Below are 21,243 nucleotides of genomic sequence, written 5' to 3' on the forward strand. Positions count from 1 at the left end.
GCAAAGAATGAAAGCTAATCGGATAATCAAATAAAGGGTAAATACATCAATGGTGTTTTTAAACTTTACTTCCACAACTTCCTGTGGTTTCCAGTTGTCGTCAGATCACAGCAGAGAACTTTCAAGAGCAGAATAGTAAAAAAATGACAAATATCAGAAAATCATCGAGTTTTATTGTTCAGCAATAAACTTTATTGTACAAAACTGTACATCTCTGTTGATCTCAGTCAAATGGGTCTTTATTGAATCCAGCATCACATTGAGCTCGTCATCATTGTCCTCCATCATCTCAGGGTAAACCTCTGAATATAAATATATTACCATGCTTTCTGCAGATTCTCTACATATTACTGTAAATGACGAGTCCCCCTCCACTCACAGTCCTACACATTTTTTTAGTTTTAACATTTTTGAATTGTTCATTTGAAAACAGTCAGCATGGTTATCACATTTGTCCGTTGGGTTTTCCCTGTGATTCGTCCGATCCGTCCGACAGGTGGGCGGCCTCCATGTAATCATCCAGCGTCCGGTCGTCCTCTGTCATGTGATCGATCTGATCCATCTGATCTGACCGTTTCTTGAGTTTGGTGATGAACTCGTTACTCGCCAGCGCTCCTTCCTTTTTGGGACACACTGGTTTGGATGACAGGCGTTGCCCCAAACACTCTACAAAAACAAAATGGATGAGGTATAATTTATTGTTGTTATCTTCATGTATACCACATTTCTATCCTGGCCTATTTTTTTGTGTTGAAAAATTGTGATACCAAACTCATTCTTTGGATGATTAAATGTAATCTATTATATCCCCTGGAGCAGAGTAGAGATTCTTGCTCCTTGATATCTCACTAGGTTGCATATAGTTTTTAATATCACATTGTTGTGTGACCTGAACACAACAGACAAAGAGAATACTGCACCTCCAGGAGCGATGGGCGTCATCAGGCGGTTCAGCTGGACGTTCCAGTGCCGCACATGTTGAGTGGCGTTCCTCAGCTTCTCCTGAACCTCCTGGAGTGAGAGGATGAGTAGAAACTGGTAGTTAGGGTTGGTGTTGTATTGAAAATGAGGCTCACCGAGCTGATCCAAACACATTTCGCACCTCGAGGCGCTGGTGGCTCCTCTGGCGAGACGCCTGCAGATCCTGGAGCTCCTGCGAGGCTGAGTAAAGGGCCGAGGGGGTCTCCTCCTCCGTCCTAACGTCGGAGGCCTCCTCTATGGGGCTGACGCCCTGCTGCGCCCTCTGCTGCTCCTGCAGGAGCTGGCACTGCCGCTTCTTTTCCTCCTCAGCCTCCAGCAACCTACAGAAAAGAGGAAGGTTGCTGAAAACACCAAAAAACATCTTGGTTCAGAGCAGAAGTTTAGAGACATGAGGCCAAGAGACTACGAGAGGTGACTGAGACATATGCATGGAAAGGTAGTGATTGTGATCTTTGTTCTCTGAAATGTTTTTGTGTGTGTTTCTCACCTCTCCAGCTCCTGTCGGACCCTCTCCTCCTCCAGCCGAGCCTGGATCTCCACGTTGAGCGCTGCCTCCAATTTCTCCTGCGTCAACTCCAGCTCCTGAATTCTTTTCTTCTGCTGCTCAGCCTCCTTTTCCTTCTCCTGCATCTCCGCCTGCATGCTGTCTCTCAACTGGACCCACACACACACACACACACACACATACGCAACAACAGCTGAGTGGAAAGAACTGTCCTATTCCTGATTCACCTCTTCCAGGAATCCTGTAACCTTTTCTAAAAGCACTAAAAATCACTGAGGGTTGAATCTGAATTTTATAATGCCAGTCTTAATGCTGTTTTCAGAGAACTGAGAGATTGGGATGGACGCTAAATCCCATTTCTGAAAAATAGCAAATACATGTTGTCATCTTTCTAACTTTTGTTTTTTTACCATCTCAGCCTCTTTCAGTTGCCTCTCCAGCTCCATCTGCACCTCCCTCTGTCTCCTCCTTTCTTTCTCCTCCGCCTCCCTTCGCTTGCTCTCCAGTTCCCGTGCATGCTGCGAACACAGATGGTATAATGCCATAATTATAATTATGGCATTATTGACCCTGTGATTCCATTATCGACCCCGTTCCCCTCTCACCTGGATGATGCTTTCGATCTCCAGATCCTGTTTGTCTTTCTCTTTCTCCATTCTCTCCATCTCCTGGATGTTGGAGTCGTCCGATTGGCTGCTGCAGCTGCTGCGGGCGCTCCGGCTGCGCTCCCGCTGGCTGTGGTCTCGCTGGACCCGTCGCTTCAGCTTGAGCTCGTGGTGAAGGGAGGACTTGCCCTCGCCCTGGAGACGGAGGGCTGTCTGAATGGCTGGAGAGGTCACACACACACACACATGGCCTTTAATATTGTATAATGCACAAAAATGTAATTATCCAACATAACTTAAACTGATCTAAGAGGCCACTCCAAGGACGCCCAAATAACTCAACCTCCCCTGCATGTCTCCTCTGCTCTCTCTCCCCCTTTCACACTTAAAGCCGGACAAAATATATACACATAATATATACACATTCAGCCTGGTTCCACAACTCGTTTTATAAGGATTTTCTGAATCCTCAATGGGGGGAAATTAATGGGAAAAACAACAAGCAAAACCCAGCAGCGGCCACACACATTATAATCAGAGTAGTTAAAAGGTGACCTTGTCCTCGTGTTTCTACTCAGACGCAACAACTCACCCTGAGTCCACTCCACTTTCTTCCTCTGGTCGGACGCACTCATCTCAAAAGTTTTATTGTGGGTTTTCACACAGAACAGACAGCGTTTCCCCTCCCTGTCTGCAAGAGTCTGGAACAGAGAGGAGACATGGGAGAAAACATCTTGAGCTGCTTTCAGACATTCACCGAAGTCCTGATTATTCTTGAAATATTCCGGAGGGGCTGTACGTGAGAAAGCAAAGACTTTCGTTGAACACGTCCACAATGCACCTCCTCACCAACCTCTATGATACAGCTTTTATCCAGCTGGATTTCTCCTCTCTTGTCTTTCAGGTCCTCGCTGACGTAGTACGCCATGGAGAACGGCTTCAGCACAAACCAACGCTCCGTCCAGTTCCGACGCTTGTGCCCCTTTTTCCACATATAACCCTGAAAACAACATTGGTCAGGATGAAAAAGACAAAGAGAACTTATAGTAAAAAAAACACGATCATAAATACCCACCCTCTTCAGGACGTTGTGATACATCTCCAGAAAGACCTCGTGCAGAGCCAGACTGAAGGCCTCTGCACTGGTGACCCTCAGCAGCTGGCCCGCAATCATGCGCTCCAGGAACGTCCACACAGACATGCCCTCCTCCAGCAGCGTGGCGTCCTGGGATATCAAGTCCTCCATGAGCTTCCCGTCCCACTCCTCGCTCATCGCCGTGGAGATTTTCTTGAGGAGATACTCCACCTAAAAGCCATTGAAACCCCCAAAAAAACAATGTGTGGTTGCAGAAAATCAGTACGCCGCAGTATTGTCACTGATATCGTCCGATCCAGATAGTACGCTGACATGCTGCATCAGTATATTTCTGTTCTATACTCTTACAGAACGGTGCTTCTGTGTCGAGGGTTCAAACTCAGTTTATTTTGGTCTCTGTCGACAGGAAACAAAGAGCAGAATGGAGGAAACGCAGGAAGGAAGAGCCTCATTAACTCACTTACTTGCACTGCTGTGAAAAAACTGAGCGATTTGGTTCGGACACACGTTAAGTTTATGTGTAACCTGATATTTATTTCACGCAATTAGCTGATCACAACAAAGTTTTGAACTTGTTCCATGTTTCATATCGGCTTGTGATCTTCTCTCTCGATGTCAATTTTTTACTTTATTGCTTGTAAAATATACGATCTCCGTTATTGAGTGCCACCAATAATCCCAGTCTGACATCATGGTTTACCTCCTCTGGTATCATCATCAGCGGGTAGCGGTCCTCGGACAAGAGGTTGAACAGACAGAAGAGCTTGAAACAGTCTCTCTCCGATAGCAGCGCCCCCTGTGGTATCCCCCTGAAGTTCTTCTTCATGGTCATCATCCAGCACAGGTCGTCAAACTTCTCCTTGTCGAACATCCCCTCTTTGACCTGAGCAACATGGGCCGTAATGAAGGAAACATTCAGGAAACAGGGTTTGAACATCAGTTGTTATGTATGAAATAAAACAGTTATTGGTGGAAAGGTGCTTAAACTTTAACTATTACGATTATTTCTGCTTCTGAGTAACGTTCGAAATGTCGATATGTTGTCATGTAAAGCACTGATATGTTGGAAGAGGAATATAAATATTCTATAGCTTGGTTATAATTACAAACCTCCACAAAAAGACAAAACCAAAGATGTCGGGTCAGCTGATTTTATCATTTATCTGTTTATGGGCCATTTCACAACATTTCCTGTCCATAATTTACAGCATGTGCAGAAATAAAGTGCATCACAATAACTGGAAGTGAAACAAACATGTGTTCAGTGGTGTTTTTAACCTTGTCCAGTATATATTTGTTGAGGTAGGGCATGTAGCCATGATTGGACACTGGCCCATCATCATCATCCTGGAAGTGCTCCTCCAGAGCCACGGGGTCGTGTGGGATGTTCAGCACAGTGTACAGGTTGTGTGAAAGCACCTAGAGACACACACACACACATACAGGGCATGTATAAGATATAGAATCACGCTTTCAGGATGATTCTTCTGTGCACACTATATCTCTCCATATATCCACACACACACAAGTAGAGACAGCTGGTTTCTAGTGAGTGAGCATGTCAGGGCAGCTTTCGGCTGTTTCCCTGGATTCTTCCCTGCAGTGGGGGCTCACACAGACATGTAGGAACTGGACAGAAAGCCACAGGACAGACTGAATAACACTCACATGTGAAGTTCTTTAAAAGAAACCCTGACACAGCTGGTCTTGTTATGTCTCTGGTAATAAAGTAGGAAAAGCCACAAAGGGGAAAAGTTGGACTTTGAACTCGAAGCTGGTTTTCCTCTAATCTGAGTAGGTTACGTGTCTGTTGGTGGGACATATTTGGGATTGTGTGTGAGCCTGAAGGGCGTTTGTGTGTTCACCAGTGCACAGATTACAACATAGATTCACATGATTTGTTTACCACGTATAAAGGCAGCTAAAGAAACCAAAGAGTTCTGGTTTGTTTCAACAGAGGAAAAAGTGGCACAAAAACGCAGTTAAAGTCCGTCTGTCTCAGTTTCCTGATCTAAAAGATCTCCACTCACTTACCTTCAGCTGTGACTTGGACACTTTGCCACACTTCTCCACGTCCAGCGACGTGAACGCGTACCAGATGGACTTGAGGAGCTCGGATTTTAGGTCCATCTTTTTTTGGAGACGTCGCCGTGCGTAAAAACAGCTACATTTCCATGCGCAGCGCGGCGGATGGCTTTTACGCAGCGACGGACTGGAGAGAGAGAGAGAGAGGGAGAGAGCTGCTGCTGCTGTGGTGGTGGTGGGGGAGAGAATTGCCAAACAAAATATAGGGCAGAGCTCAGGCTGCTGTGCAAACTGCAAGGCACTAAAAAGAGTCAGATGAAGGGCAGAGCGACAGAGGAGGAGAGAAGAGATAAAGTCCCCTGTTCTTCTGTTCTTTTAACGACATCGGAATAAAAAGAACTTGGGCCCACAAGCCAAATCCAGACCTACATCCAAGCTACATATCCTGGGTGTGAAACTTCTGTCCAGCCTGCACAGACATGGATGTGTGAAACTGCCAAGTCCAAATGCAAATAAACGGGATCAGAGCTGTTTTCAGATTCCGGAGGTTTGCAGAGGATTTCATGACACACCCATGTGTGTGTGGAGGCCCCGAGGCCAGTTTTATTTTAGTGGCTCCAAGTGCAGGGACATGATCATAATGGCTGATGTGATTGTGATGTGAAATATAACAGTGAAGTTAGGTTGTGTTTTAGAGATTGAAACCCCCACACAACACCCCTCACCTGTGACTCTCCTGAGTACATCTGTCTTTTTTCTCACCCTTATTGAACTTTGTAAAGATTTTTAAGTCATAAGAAGCAGAGGTTTTTTGTGATTATGGACTATATACAAGTACAATGGAATTTGGTAATTTGATTTGACAGTATAGTTAAATATATTTGGTGTAATGTAGATTACTGCATGTAATGAATTAACAGTGGGATTTTAAATACAGATCCCCTTGTGTTTTCCCTGAGTGAAGGTGTCATGTATATAATATATTTCCGAGCTCATCTTATGCATGTTGAAATCACGAGTGGATATGTCGATCTCAAGCAAAATAGGTTAAACAGGGACAGTGCAATCAGACAGAAAGCATCCGCAAGCCTTGTTAGAGCTTAATGTAGGCTAATCAATACCATAATTAGGTCATGAAAACGTCCGTCATTGTTCGGAGCGCAGCACGCAGGCTGTATCAAAACACTGATGTAAGTAGGGTTTAAGGAAAAGGGGTTTGCGATAAATGTATGAAAATCATCTTCTGAGCTGAGGATGTATTTCATGATTTTCTGCTCCATAAACTAATGATTGCTGCATCGGGGCCTGTTGTGTTTTCATCACGCTGCCGTGTCGGTTGTCTCCCTTCAAGGTCGGATCTAATCACTGTCGTCTCAGGTGCTACAAATGAGATGTCAGCCAGTTTGCCAGAATTCAGAATAGGCCGTCCAGAGGTCTCATGTGAGGATCGACCAGTCCCACTGCTGAGAATTTACCAGTCTGGCATTCTTCCACTATGGCCTTGGTCATAAAATATTAACCCAGACATGTTTCCAAAGGTATTTAAAATGCAAATGGAGGCTTCGCTCTTTGCCACCTGTCAAATTGACACATAAATACGTCACTTAATTCCCCAAACAAAAAAATTACTCTACAAGATTTCAACATTCACACAATCTTTAATATATACATTTGCATTTGCCTTGCTGTGCTGCTTTGACACCACCATCACATCACAATAATGCTGTTTCCATTTATACATTTAATATATTCAAGGACGGCAGGCCATGACATTCCCAGTGTCGAATCAATATCATATCCTGTAATGAGGCAAAGATTTTTCGTGTATTGTTAACAGATATGGTTTGATACAGTTTCAATCATGCCGTGTTTGCACCGCTGGTAACAGTAAATATGGATTATATATTACAGAATGTAAACACAAATCATATATTACAATTACTAGAGCATTAATAATGCCTATCCTGAAGAGGAAAGGTGAAATAATTGATGATGAGGCTCGAAGCAAGGCTGATGGATTTGTATTATTTCAGCGCAGTATTCTAAAATCTATCTAAAACCCAATATGTGGGTCGAGCTAATGAGATCAAGGATTTTGGAAGTAGTGCTAAAATTTAATGTTGTGAGATAAACTTGTGCTTCAGAGCCTTCAGAGCCTTCAGAGCCTTCAGAGCCTCCGTACCCAAGCAAAACAATGACACACGGAGGACGACATTTAAAAGCGTTCATTTTCTCACCAAATCTGAAAAGCTGATCTTACAAAAGCGCAGGACACAGTAAAAAATGGAACAGACAAAACCTCACAGACAGTATTTAGCTTTGTTTCTACAGCACCATTCCAGCACAGTGTCGCCTTTGTGATGGTAAAACTAAATGATGTGGAGATGAACATCTGCTGAACACAAACAGACAAAAAAACGTCTAAATTGGAAAACTGCTGGTGAACATTCCTGTGCATTCACATATACTACATGAGAAATGTTAAACTCTAACTAATAATAGTACATTAATAAAGTCATTATTTAAACATTTCAGCATAAAAGGCAGAAAAACATCACTTTGTATGAGCATATCAGGCTCTATTTTAACAATCTAAGCACATGGAGCGAGTGCATTAAGGGCCCAAACAGTTAAAGATTGGCAAAGATTGTTGCACCAGGCGCATTGGGTACGAAAGGGTTTTACTTAGTCTCTGAATAAATCATGGGTGTCCTTGGTAACATGCTATAAGCCAATCAGAGTGCCGTCTCCTATTTCCTATAAAAGCCTGGCATGCTTGCCCCACAGCCGATTACAATAATAAAGGCACATTTGCCAGGTTGTATGGAAAAACCATCTGCTCATGCAATCGGAGTGAAAGCGCACAAGTAAACCACCTAGAGCAACAACAGGATCCCTGAGGTGAAGCAGGTGTGGAAAGCACAGTGTCTGCACGTTGTGCATCCACCTATAGTTGGTCTATTTCACTATCCTGATCGTGTACCATAACAGTAAAATACTGCACCTTAGACTTCAGACCAGATGTTTGTTGGTCAACAGCACAAGAATGAAATGCACCAAAAACACACCTGACCTCACCTCATGTTAAGATCAACACGTCCATGGTCGCTCAGATGGAGACAAGAGCATTTACTATTAAACAACGTGGCCACTGGATGGGAAAATTACAACTGTGTCGCTCTGAAATTTGCAAAGACCCTGGCATCATGCCATCGTCTGTGGGAATAAAAGAAGCTATTCAATCTGGCCCCAAGATCGTGTGACCTCAGACTAGCTACTAATGCACCAAATGGACAGAATTGCACTTTTAATTGCACCTCTTTTCCCCTTACACTGAATCAATTAAACCTGTACAGTAGAGAGAGCCATGCAAACAATGAGGGTCAAAGAGTTGCAAAGTGAGAGGAGTAGCTGTGGAACCCTGAATGCCCAAAAACACTCCCCCAACTTTGCAACTCCACTGATCCTTTGTGGCATTAATTACCAATCCTCGGTTTAAGATTGAGCATTAATGGGCCACCACACGACGACGCTGTCTTGGTGCTAGTTTGTTGGCAAGCAGACAAGCCAGGACAATGCCTCCAATCTGGGTGAAGGCTAATCCTAACACAGTGGCAGCAATGTGGAAGACGTTGTCGTTGACCAGACTGAAGACTTTACGGAAGCAGCCGTGTGGATGGATTCCTGCAGCAACTACTTCGTCGCTATCATCTGACAGAAGAGGACGATTCTTGCAACCCTTGCGCCTGGCACAGCAGCTGTCCGGCAGGGACACCGAGGAACTGTTCTCATAAGGCAGGAAGGTCATATGTTGGGAAGCCCAATCTGAAGTGAGCCAGTCACGCCAACCCTCAGCTCCACAACACTCCAGGGCCCTCTGAAGGCTGTCCAGAGCATCGGCACGGCCCTCATCCTCTGTGTAGCCGGCCACCGCTCGCTGTAAGCCACTGCGAAATCCTCCAGCAATATCTTCACGGTAGAAGAGGCCCGAGAGTCCAGCTGCCAAACCGGCTATAAGTGCAGCAAGTTGGAAGAACCCATACGCCCTCAGCACGCAAGGCAGGTTTGCAGCCACCCCCAGACAACCTAAAAAGCCCCAAGTGGTGACGGCAGCACCTGTGGACAGGAGGATGATTGGGGCGTTGGGGTAGCGATTGGCAGACAACAGCATGAAGTCTGCCAGTGAAATCTGAGCCCAAACACCCAGGGTGAAGAGGGCCAAGCCGGCTGCCCAGAAAAGGCAGCTGAAAGCGAGGAGTCCCAGGCGCAGGAGGTGCATGACTCCCACTGGGCGGCAGCAGGGTGGGGGAGTCCCCACAGGTGGAGGTGCGGGGGGAGCCAGGGAGGCCTCTGAGCACATAGACAAGGATAGTCGCTGATGCTGGTGGTGGGACTGCTCCTCCTGCTCTTGGTAGGGGGACAGCAGGTAGCCAGGGATGGCAGAGGGTCGACGAGGAAGAGGAGGAGGAGTGAGTAGGTTGAGACCCTGTGGACAGGACAGTCTTCGCACCGCTAACTGCTCGCGCTCCCAGTCCAAAGCTCGTCTGCTGGGACTCGGCCGAGCTGACAGCGAGTCGTACGGCAGTGCAGAGCTCATGATCCCTGCTAAGGCTTTAAGTACTCCCCTCTCTCTCTTTTACACACTCACCTTCTCTTCTTTCCTTTATCAATACTTTCACACTCGTCTTCCTCCAACACACAAGCTCCCTCCCACCTCTTTATGACTGGTTATTAAGCCACCAGCAAGACGACCAGCAGCGACTGGACAGTAAATCTTGCTGATGGGTGCTGCGTCGTGCCGTTATCTTCCTCCGCAGCCCCCTTGTTTCCTCCCTATTTATCTGTTTATTTCGGGCGTTCTTTCCACCTGCATGGTCACCAGCTCTCGGAATTTCTCCGCTGACAGTCACATCCAGACATCTGCTCGCGCACTGCTGCCCCTCGCTCGCGTAAAGGCAAGAGGTGAGTGCAGTGGGATGGACTGAGGAGTCCGTCTATGCACCCCCTCTCTCGGTGTGGAGGAGAGTTTGACTTTGGTCCATTTGTGAAATAAATGATGGGAGAAAAATATCCTTTACTTTACACTGTATGTGATATTTGTAAAATAAAGAAACCTTCTCTGAGTTTAACTTTAATGATTTTGTTAGTCTGCATTTTTTTTATAGATAATTGATACCAATGCTTATAGCATTACAGTGTGAAAGAAATAATTTCCTAGATGTGCAATCTATTCAGGAATCAGTTTAATAAAAACGTAATTTTAAATTATGGACAAATAATATAATAATAATAATTCTTTACTTCATAAGGACATGCAAAACACAGATTTTGCATGTCTGTGTTTGTAATACTTAAATTCAAATCCTCAGCTCCTCTCTGATGACACATTGAATGTATGCTACATATGCTGACATAAAATTACCCCCGCCCATTCAGAGCTATTTAAAGCCTCTCCGTTAATTAAATGCATTAAAATGACTCTTTATAAAAGGGCATCCGTAATAGTGGCATGATGGCACAGAGGGGAATGCCCAGACAGATTGGTGGGGGCAGAGGAAGGGTGGGCGGTATAGACTCATACTACAGATTCTGTTTGTTTGGGCTGTAGAAGCTAAATTTAAAACTCCTGGATTAGAAAAATGGAAGTAATAAAATGTAGCTGACTACAGTATCTTATAATTGAATTTGCACAGACAGATTAGGCGTCTTGTTCTCAGTACATGAGGGAGGGGTGAGCAGATGGAGTTTAGCACAGACAGCTGGAGGTCTGCAGAGGAAATGAAATGATGTCATGATATTTTTCGTTAATCTTTGCTCAGCTCAAAGAGTCGTTCAGTTTTATGAGCACTCTGGACAGAAGTGAACGAGCGTCCTCATTAAAAACACACATCCAGTGCATGCAGAAATACAGCAGTAGGAAAAAAGAGGTGTCAAGAAACAAGTCTTCCTTTTTTGTTGAAAGCAGATGTTTCTTTCCGTTCCGGTCTTTGACATCTCATATGGTCACCAGGTTGAGAAACATCGCCCTAAAGTATAATGTGCTCCGGCACCACTGAAAACTGGCCTGAGCAAAGAAACAGGTGCACGATTAAATGACAAAAAAAAAAAGAACACAAATATCTCAGAAAAAAGTCCCAAGGAAAATGCCAAGAGAGCTTTAATATAAGTTTATATTTATACACACAAACATACATCCCTGTAGTCATATATACTACAGTAGACTGCTATTTACTAAATTATTGTTGAATTATATATACTATCTGCTGCTGTCCCTGCTTGGGATCAATAAAGTTTCTTATTTAAATGTGACAGGTCCACAGGTCATGACTCCTTTAAATAGACGGACTGTCTGCTGAACATAAACACAGCCGAAACTCACCGTTTACTTTCTCTTCGGACTCTAAAACCTCCATGACTGCAGCACGACTCTTGTTGCGTTGGACAATAAACTTATTTTGTTGCTAATATGCGCAGTTAGGGCGCAAACATTAGCTGCACCCGCGTTTCCTGTTTTCAAAATAGAAGTCTTAAAACTGTGCAGTGACTGCCTTTAATATGAAATGTTGTTTCTGTCCCCATCTTACAAAAATAAAACTGTGTCTAGAGGAAGGTTTTTTATAGCGATTAAAATCTGAGAATACAAACTTTGTGAACCTTGTACTATATATTAAAATATGCTAAAGAAGTACATTTAACAATTCAACTTAAAATATACCCTACTACCTCCAAGTACACAGATAATGATACTTCTTGTACCTTTTATAAACACAGCAAAGAAACTAACATTTATCATTTCTGATATACCTCTTGAATGTATTATTTGTTCCAATATTAATCCAGTAGATGGCGCCCTTTGGTATCTATTATTCTGCATAAGAAATATTTGATTCAGAAACAGAAATTTTCACACTCACTTCCACAATATCTACAACACTTTTCTTTTAAATATTTACCTCTGCCAATACATATAATTTATCTATATTCTTAATTGTTTTATATTTTCCATGCATTCATACATAAGAATGTACATTTCTGTTGTGATTAGATCTTTATTTAGAAAAAAAAAATTAATAATAATATTCAGCCAGAGGACTCACTGCCGGATGTTGTGGTTTTCCACAGACTCCAAAATAAAAGCTCAAATCACAAATCCCGTCCGGGTTTTTACCTACTCTCGCGTGGCTCCGGTGACGTCACGACGCGACCTCTCTCAGCCCACAAGTCACATGAGACGTTTCTTCTGCTAAATGTTGTTTTGTTTCTTCACGTTTCACTGATTTTTCTGCTAAAAAAAATCTTCCCTCGAAGTGAAAGTGAAACAGGAACCGTCGTGGATCCAACATGGACGAGGACGGGCTTCCTATCGTGGGCTCCGGAGTGGATCTGACCAAGGTTCGTGTTCGGCTCGCTAACGTCAACACAGACACGATGAGAGGAAACCAGCTGTCATTGATGATTTCACGACTGTTTAGCTTTAATGGAAGCGGCCGAACATTTCACTACAAGCAGCACGTTTGAATCGTGTGAAGCCTCGAGGTCTCTACGTGACAGGGATTTAACAATCCACGTTTCTTAGTTCATTACTGCACATTTTAAATGAAGTTCAATTTCCTTCTTCGTACGTTCAGAAAGTAAAGACTTTTACACATTATAAACATGTTAATTTCACTACATGAGATTCAAATGTTCAAATTCACTCATTTTATAATAACGCGTCACTCAGAATAGCAGGAAATCCTCATATTTGAGAACGAGAAACAATAGAGTGATTGATCATTGTTCATGGTCTGTGCTCGAACAAATTCCTCAAATTATTCACTAACAATTAAAAACAGTCACGAGAATTTGATGTGTGGTTGAACAGCTCATCTGTCCATCCCTGGTTTATTGTCCTGAAACAACTGAGCCACTTTTTCCCAACACACTGAGAAAATTAAAAGCAATATATATAGTAAAGGTTCAGAGTGCCATAATGGAAAAGTAGCCAAGTTTGCCTTTATTTTTCTCTGAAATTCTGCAGTAAAATCCCTTGAAACTTGACACACAGACAGTGAAGTTCACCACGAACAAGAGTCGGGTGAAATATCTGTCAATATCTTTTTGACTGTTGCAGGAGAGGGTAGAGATATTGCATCATACAGATGCTGTGAATTGCTTCACTTCCTTAGTACCTCACACTCTGCTGCTCATCTGCTTCTCACCCCCCGTGCTTAAGTATCTGTTCTGCTTCCTCCAGGTTCCTGCCATCCAACAGAGAAGAATAGTTGCCTACCTGAATCAGTTTGTTGTGCATACAGTTCGATTCCTGAACCGCTTCTCCACAGTGTGCGAAGAGGTTTGTACAATTTACCGTAACGTCGATGTCAGACGTCAGTCTGTCGCTCTCAAGATCAGACCCTGACCTGTCGCACGTCTTCCCCACAGAAACTTGCAAACATATCTCTTCGCATCCAGCAGATTGAAACCACTCTGTCTATTTTGGAAGCCAAGGTGAGTTCTCGAGCCTCCGCCATTGTTCTCTCTGGAGTTTGGCGTCCGGGCCCTCATCTTATTAGTAACATTGTTGTGCTCTGAGCAGCTGTCCTCCATCCCTGGACTGGAGGACGTCACAATCGAGGGAATCGGTCAGCCGCAGCAGCCAACTGCACAGGCTAACGGACCGACTGCTGCCACTCAGAGCCAAGCCGGTGCTCCACCGGCAGAGATGCTGCCCCCCCCACAGGTACATTTACCGACATACACACAAATGAATGCTACATGTGGTTTGTTAAATCCTCAGTCCACTTGGAAACGTCACAGTCTCAAGGACGTCTCTCCACCCAGAGAGAAAAGGTTTCAGCACATAACTGCACTTAAAAACCACAATCTGTCATATTTACACTCATGCTAGATAAAATAAACTTGATACTGTGCTACTTGGTGAGCTGGAGTGGTGCTGGCTGGTGCACTGCTCAGCTTTGGAATGAGCCATCTTAACATCTGATAAAAAAGAGGATCTCAAACTCTACATGTACAACACTTACCAGAAATGCTGAACCTTGTAACCACGTGTTACTTCACTCCCCCTGTAGCTCACTCAGACTGTGCAAGAAGCAGCTCCGACGCAGAAAGCGGATGTAGAAGCAGCTGCAGAAAATGTCCTGACAGTGGCCAAGGACCCACGTTATGCCCGATACCTGAAAATGGTTCAAGTGGTGAGTTTGCGATCACACCTGCTTCATGCACTATGAGGATAAAAATAGAAATAATGTGTGCAACTCATAAGATGTTTAATTTGTGACAGGGTGTTCCAGTTATGGCCATAAGGAACAAAATGGTCCAGGAGGGTTTAGATTCCAACTTGCTTGAGTGAGTGTCCTACAAGTCAATTAACATTGATCGTTGTCTCTGCATTTGTGTTTCATTAAACTGACCAATAATCACTCCCTCACTGCTGGCGACAGCACGCCGGACGCCCCGGTTCCCGACGGAGGAGCGAGGAGCACCGATGATCCAGATGTTGCCGCCACCAGCTCCGACAGCGAATCATCTTTCAGCGACTGACATCTTCCTCTACGTCCTCCTCACTGCAAAGCTTCCCTGCGAAGGCCCCTTACATCGCTGTGTGAGGTTCAGGCCTGTGCTCGCACGAGGATACAGAAGGTGCTGATGTCGGTGCCTGGAAATGTGTCCGGAGTGATTGTGATTTCAGTCTGAATGAACTGGAAGGGTCGATCGGACCTCCTCGCTACGTGGTTTTATTCCTCATTAGCATTTTTGATTAACAATTGTTGTTTCCAACTAAGACAGAACAATTTCCCTCTTTGATAATGTACCCTGTGGTCCTCAGAACATGGCAGTAGCAAGTAGTTTTTCAAGGAGTAGTTAAACTGCAGGTTTTCTGTGATCACTTGACAGTTCTTGCTCTTTTTGTTACAGGGTCCAGATAAAATTGAAAAATATATGTTGGAGATTTTACTGATTAAAAGAGACATATTCTGCTCATATCATCATTCTAATTTTGGATATTACTTGAAAAGGTTGACGTGCTACAATATTCATAAAACCCATCACTTTCCTCACTGCCCATTGCTGCAGCTCCTCTTTTCAGCCTCTGTCTTAAACACTTGGTTTTAGCTCCTGCTTCTTTAAGTGCCCCCCGCCCCCCCCCCCACCCCACCCCCTCCTGATGAAGCCCACTCTGCTCTGATTGGTTAGCTGGCCCACTCTGTTGTGATTGCTCAACTACTTCCACCGTGCCAGCCAAACCACAAGACGATCAAAATGTAAAATGTGGGGAATCGTGTCACATGACATTACGATGGTGCAGAAGTATCAGCCAAACTACTGATGAGGTGTTTCAGAAGCTTCAGTGTTTTCTGTGGAGGAGAGAAGCTCCTGTTATCACAGACTTTCTGTTCTTTTAACTTTGCAGAACTTTTACAAACACCCTATACAACACACGAGGAAGAAAAAAACATCTTATGTCTCTTTTAATCCTTTCATTTTCTAATCTCTGAGTTAATGTCAGGGTGAGAAAAACTCACGGGGATGTTGTTACAGAATCAGTCTTCTGTTTATCTTTAAACCTGCTCGGTAAGGTTTGGTTTGGCATCAGTGACGTTAGCATTTTCGGCTGGAATTCCGGCTGCTTGAAACACCTGATTCTCTAAACAAGTGGACGAGCAGTAAATGACATGAGACGCCAGTAAAACAATACATTTCTCATCACAGTTAACAAGCTGCACTCGAAGAATAATGTGTTTCAAGTGTTATACCCTGATTTACTGCAGCATAGAAAGTGACCATGTTGAAAAACAGCTTGTGTAGATTCAGTGTAAAGACACTGTTGCTTTGACTTTATTAACTTAGACTAAGTGAATAAGTGGCTTTGGAAAGTATGCAGACTATATAAAGATGGAGATATGGCAATTCCCTAAAAGTGAAGCCAATGCTTCACATTCGCCCCCTGGTGGCTGGCCTCTGCGTAGGTGCATAACTGTCACGCCAATACATCTTTCTCAAATATGGTTTCTGTCGTTTTACACGTTTCTAAAAAGCTATAAAAATGGGCTTTGACAGCTGAGACTGACGTGATCGGTCAAGAGGGTTTGTAGTTGAGTCTGATGATGATGTAAAAGTCAGTAAGCGATAACTGGAAATATTTCATTGTGTCTCTGCTTTAGATTCGTCCATAACTAACATTTTTCCATTGAAATGCCTCTCGAGCCTGTAGGTTTTGCCAGGAGTCGGTTACGCACACTGACCTTTACTGAGTGATAACACCGTTTGTCAGAAAATGTAAACAAAATTTGTTTTGTGTTTGACTCGCGACATTTCTCACAACTTATGTGAACATGCCCGGAAAAATATTCATGTAGACAAAGAATGTGCCAAGAATGTTTTAGTATAAAATACATTTATTGTCTTTTGATAAGATTTCTATGAATGGACATTACACAATAGTGTAGAGACGTCTGAAAAGCACTTTGGTTACAAGAGAGAGAATCGTTGCATCTGTGATTTGTGCCTGTAATAAACACTCATACAATTTGCTTTAGAAAGTGCATCCTTCTTCTTCATACTATCACATTATCTTTTCATTAAGCTCAGCAGGATATTATGATAAGTGCAGTATATTATGTCACAAGCAAAAATACAAAAGTAATTGAACAAACAAAACAAACTTTTCCCATGTAAATACAGTATCTGATGTGGTTAAAAGTGAATCTATTGTGGATAAATCCTAGTGCTTGATTCAAAAGAAGAGAAAGAAATTAATACTTTCATTTAGTCCTAAAGAGTCATGAGTGAAAGAATTTAGGGAAGCGCTACGCATACTCTGAGACGGCGTTAAAGCACATCGAACAAACCTCTTCCTGTTTATTATAAGAATGAAATTTGGCAGTTTCATTGAGCAACTAATTAACTCAAAGGTCTAATTCTCCTCTATCAAGCAGCTTGATTCTCAGTGCATGATGACCGGATGTCGACCGGGCACAGTGACATCCACAGCTGCACTATATGACCACAGTGTACAGTCAGTACATGCAACCAAAACTCTGAAGAGGAGCATCCACTGAAATAGATTTACTCCCTTTGGCAGTACAGTGATGCATACAAAAAAAATTTGAATGACATCAGTTTCCTGGTGTGCAATATACAAAGAGTACCCCCATATACATATACAGTATCAGTCTGGCATTTCACCAATCTTCTCACAAAACAATGTTCCCACAGAACAATACTTCATTGGTTTGAGATTAAATCCCATGTGCAGCAGTCATGTGATCACCGCACGACCACAACTTCTCATATTAGTGGTCACAGGTCCGACAGGAAGTGTTCAGCTCATGTGGCAGGAGTCAGGAGTGCAAAGTGCAAAGTGACGGTCGTGTGAACACAGGCGGCGTGAACACATGAGTACACTATTTTAAATGATTTGAGGTCGTATAAATAGTATAAAGAATCAGGCTGTGGTCAGTTCTTTTTTCCTTAAACCCCAAATCTGACAGCCAGTTATTACAATGTAATAATAAAAATGTCAAAAAGAACCTGTTCTGCTAATAAACTCATCATATGATGTTGTTTACAAAAATAAAAAGGCATAAAAAAAGAAAAAGAGCCGTGAAAATACTGACGTTCAGCTGCAGATCAAGACGACTTTTCCAGCTCTGTTTTCACACGTAAAGTGAAAACCTGCAGGAAGTAAAAGGGAGAGATATGAGACTCATTTCCAGTTAATAAAAAAAGAATTGACCTTGTGTTTAATGGTCAGAAACTCACTTTGAAATCGTCGATGTACGTGAGGAAGAAGAGGATGAAGCTGAAGGCGACGACCCACTCACACACAGCGCTGGCCAGATAGAAAGGATAGTCCTGGAAGAGAGGCCGCAGTCAGTCCACGTGGTAAATGATGACTACATTCACCATCAGGTAATCTAACTAAAGCCGTCGTTTCCTAAAACCCAAGATGGCCTCTCACATCTGAGTCCAAAACCATGAAGAAATTCAGTTTATAAAGAAAAACCAAGGAGGTTACGTTTCCTCCCCCGTCCGCTTGCTGGTTTATCAGCAGAAAACTACTCAACGGATTTCAAAGAAACTTGGTGGAAGGATGGGAAATGGACCAAGAAAGAAACTCCTTTGTGGAGGTAAGTAATGCTACTAATGGAGACCCTGTTCAGATCTGGTTTAACTTCCGTCCTGAGTGATCCGATCCCAAGTGGTCAGCTCTTAGTTCAGGTGTGAACGCAGCTAAGACACACGGAGGGTGCATTTCAGATGCGATCAGTCAGACACACATTCTGAGGCAGTGGGGTCTCCTTCTTTCAGCTGTGGGGGCCACATTTAAAAGCCTCTTTAGCTGACGACCTCTGACCTGCTGCAGTTTCATAATAAACTGTGGGATGTTCACACAATTATTTGCGACTGATTTGAAGTGATGATCTTAAGAGCTGTCCACATGTGATCTCTCAGGTTGGCTGTTAACACCAGGTCTGAACAGCTGACACGTCTGCAGCTCACCTTGTCGTCTGGGTCTCTGATCAGCTCGCTCTGCTTCACCCAATATGCACAGATGACAGCTGAATTATCCACTAAGGAAAAAAAATCAATGAAGCATCACACACATCTACTGGCAATAACAACTGACACTAGAACATCTGGGAGCCAGAGCATCTTCTCAGCTTGGACTTCAGGGAAAGGATACCGGGGAAAAACGCCAGCGCAGCAAGGAGGGCGATGCCCGAACGCACTCGATACAGGCTGGAGGAGGATCCAAACGGATGGGTCTGATACGAAATGACCGACTGGAGGATTATGTATACGACGCCAGAGACGAAGAACAGTATAGCTCCTATGTCATGAACTACTCTCACTGCTATTTCCTGCAAACAAAAACAAGACAGGGGCTGTTAGAGGTTACATTACATTATATTTTACATCATGCAACACACACATGTTGAGACGTACCTGAAAGGTGGCAACAATACACATGCTCAGACAGGAGAGCAGCCCCCCCACCAGAGCAGTTCTATTGAGACATGTCCTCTTCACCCCTGTTTCCTCACCCAGCTTCTCCACAAACTTGTATCGGGCGTAAATGGTGAATATTCCTGCACAGGAAAAAGTCTGATTGTGCTTTTACCACAAAGGAGAAAAAAGAAAGAAGCACTCCCCATAAAGCCATAAATTCTGCTTTCACTTCCTTGAGAAGGGGAAACGTGACTTACATCTTTGGAGAGTCAGGAAAACCCAACGTTGCTTAATAAACCAAGCAGGGTCAAAGTGCCCAAGTTCACATTTATAATAAGGGGGAAGAAGAAATACCTGCACAGGCAGAGATGAATGTCATCAGGCCAAAAATGCAGCTCTCAGGGGGTTTTGCAGCTGTGTCACTGAAAAGGGAAAAAGGCAATTTTTTAGCCCTGATTTTTACACTTCATCTCTCTCTCTTGTCTCCCCTCAACCTTTGGCCTTGAGATCGTGTATGTTGTGGTTTGCAATTGAGTTAAACACAGAACAAATCATGACTTTTCTAACTTCAAATTAGTCAACGTACAAGTATAACATCAAAAGGGAGAAGTGAAAGAAGATTGTATGAAGCTGCACAGCTCCTCTGAAGTAGCAGCTGGAGTTTGGGTACCGGCCAAGCTTTACGCTCGATGGAAAACGAAACTGAACTTTACGGCACCACTGTTGTCTGATTTGTATCAACACAAAACCACATGTGTGTGCGATTTGGAGCACAGGTTGTTAAAGATCAACATGTGTCTGGAGCACCGTGTGCGTAAATCTCACCTGATGTATGGGAAGATTAAATCGACGTCGCGCCTGTAAATCGCGATCAGATAGGAAATGATGAAGGTGGAGGAAGACCAGACGACCAGAAACACTGGCAGGAAGCACAGACCTTGCGTGAACCAAAACATCTCAGGGAGGTTTGTTTTACGCGTAACTTCCAGAAAACCGTGTCACCACCTCAGCAGGAGGAGAAGGAGCAGGAGGAGAATGAGCAGGAGGAGGAGGAGGAGGAATCCACGTCTGATGCTGCTGATCCAGACGCATGAATCAGGTTCTGCGCCTCTTTTCTGTTCGAGTCTGTTAACGACAGTCACATGGTGGTGATTGTCCGCAATAGAATGAGCTCTGCCTCTTTCCAATAAACTGATATACAGTACAGCTACAGTGACCTCTTCCCCAAAATGACTCCAAGTGGGCTGGCGTTGCGCAAATAAAACCACCCGTTACATCCACCCATCTCCTCCTCCTCCTCCTCCTCCTTGTTCCCGTCTTTCTTTCAACCCTTAAACAATTGCTGTTGATATATGTACGATCTCAAGAGGGGAAGTGTTCCTCCAAAAATACAGTCAGAAGGTGCTTTTAAGATAATAATGAAGAAATTAAGCCAAATAATAAGGAACTGGTAAAACCAGGTTGAGGAATTTCCCAGTTTTAGGGCAGAAAGATAAAATTGAAGATGTTACCGATGATAAAAAAGTTTAAAAAACAATGAAATACAACATTTTGATGTTAATGATCAGTAAGCCAGGAGATGATCAGCGCCTCGATAAAGACAATACTAAAAATAATGACTTATTAAGTTGGATGGATCTATTCAAAGGAGATTGTTCAGGAAAGTGGGGGCCCCTAACAGAAAGGGCCCCCGTCACCTTTGGTCCTTAGCTGGGACTGCGGAAAGGCCAACAAGGCCTCCAGTTAGGACCAGGTTACGTCCAGAACAGGCATTAAAAGTTAATGAAATCTTAAAATCATTTCTAATATTTAGCTGAATTTAGCTCGATGGAGAGAAGCTACAAATGGGAGTCATGTGCTGTTGAGGTTTTGGTGAGAAGTCGGGCTGCTGCCTTTTCAGACAGACTTACGTGGACTCTCCTGACTCAGATGTGGAGAGTTACAGTAATTCAAATGGGAGGAAATGAAAGCTTGCATAACCGTGCTGGAAGAAGAAATGGTCTATACGTGAGTCATGTATTTAACATTTTACTTCTAGGTAAAAATACAATAGTAAAAAAAACTCAGGTTGCAAA

At 43.6% G+C, this 21,243-nt stretch overlaps 4 protein-coding genes across 5 annotated transcripts; 1 reads left to right on the forward strand and 3 right to left on the reverse strand.

Moving 5' to 3' along the window:
- Positions 1-155: 155 nt before the first annotated feature.
- On the reverse strand, positions 156-5,718 carry def6c (DEF6 guanine nucleotide exchange factor c). The gene is made up of 12 exons (XM_035148153.2): positions 5,222-5,718; positions 4,466-4,606; positions 3,888-4,070; positions 3,167-3,397; positions 2,945-3,091; positions 2,684-2,792; positions 2,092-2,312; positions 1,897-2,004; positions 1,469-1,635; positions 1,103-1,301; positions 921-1,011; positions 156-666 (listed from the first exon to the last, which is right to left on the reverse strand). Exons 1-12 carry the CDS (start codon positions 5,315-5,317, stop codon positions 446-448), a joined length of 1,914 nt encoding a protein of 637 aa, XP_035004044.1. The 5' UTR covers positions 5,318-5,718; the 3' UTR covers positions 156-445.
- A 1,060-nt stretch (positions 5,719-6,778) lies between these two features.
- Positions 6,779-10,575, reverse strand: LOC118101352 (tetraspanin-7). The gene has a single exon (XM_035147029.2). It carries the CDS (start codon positions 9,807-9,809, stop codon positions 8,721-8,723), a length of 1,089 nt encoding a protein of 362 aa, XP_035002920.1. The 5' UTR covers positions 9,810-10,575; the 3' UTR covers positions 6,779-8,720.
- Positions 10,576-12,385: 1,810 nt separating this feature from the next.
- Positions 12,386-16,746, forward strand: washc3 (WASH complex subunit 3). Of its 2 annotated transcripts, XM_035146889.2 has the most exons (7): positions 12,386-12,604; positions 13,449-13,547; positions 13,637-13,702; positions 13,791-13,934; positions 14,284-14,406; positions 14,496-14,560; positions 14,656-16,746. In XM_035146889.2, the coding sequence occupies exons 1-7, from the start codon at positions 12,554-12,556 to the stop codon at positions 14,753-14,755; spliced, it is 648 nt and encodes a 215-aa protein (XP_035002780.1). In that variant the 5' UTR covers positions 12,386-12,553; the 3' UTR covers positions 14,756-16,746. The 2 variants fall into 2 exon arrangements, with proteins under 2 accessions (XP_035002780.1, XP_035002781.1); XM_035146890.2 differs by lacking the exon at positions 14,496-14,560.
- Positions 16,594-20,472, reverse strand: dram1 (DNA-damage regulated autophagy modulator 1). The gene is made up of 7 exons (XM_035146888.2): positions 19,994-20,472; positions 19,523-19,590; positions 19,166-19,308; positions 18,903-19,080; positions 18,719-18,777; positions 17,978-18,070; positions 16,594-17,890 (listed from the first exon to the last, which is right to left on the reverse strand). The coding sequence occupies exons 1-7, from the start codon at positions 20,122-20,124 to the stop codon at positions 17,846-17,848; spliced, it is 717 nt and encodes a 238-aa protein (XP_035002779.1). The 5' UTR covers positions 20,125-20,472; the 3' UTR covers positions 16,594-17,845.
- Between the last annotated feature and the right edge of the window lie 771 nt (positions 20,473-21,243).

The sequence above is a fragment of the Hippoglossus stenolepis genome, chromosome 22 (genome assembly GCF_022539355.2).
Source record: "Hippoglossus stenolepis isolate QCI-W04-F060 chromosome 22, HSTE1.2, whole genome shotgun sequence".
In the NCBI taxonomy this organism is placed as follows: Eukaryota; Metazoa; Chordata; class Actinopteri; order Pleuronectiformes; family Pleuronectidae; genus Hippoglossus; species Hippoglossus stenolepis.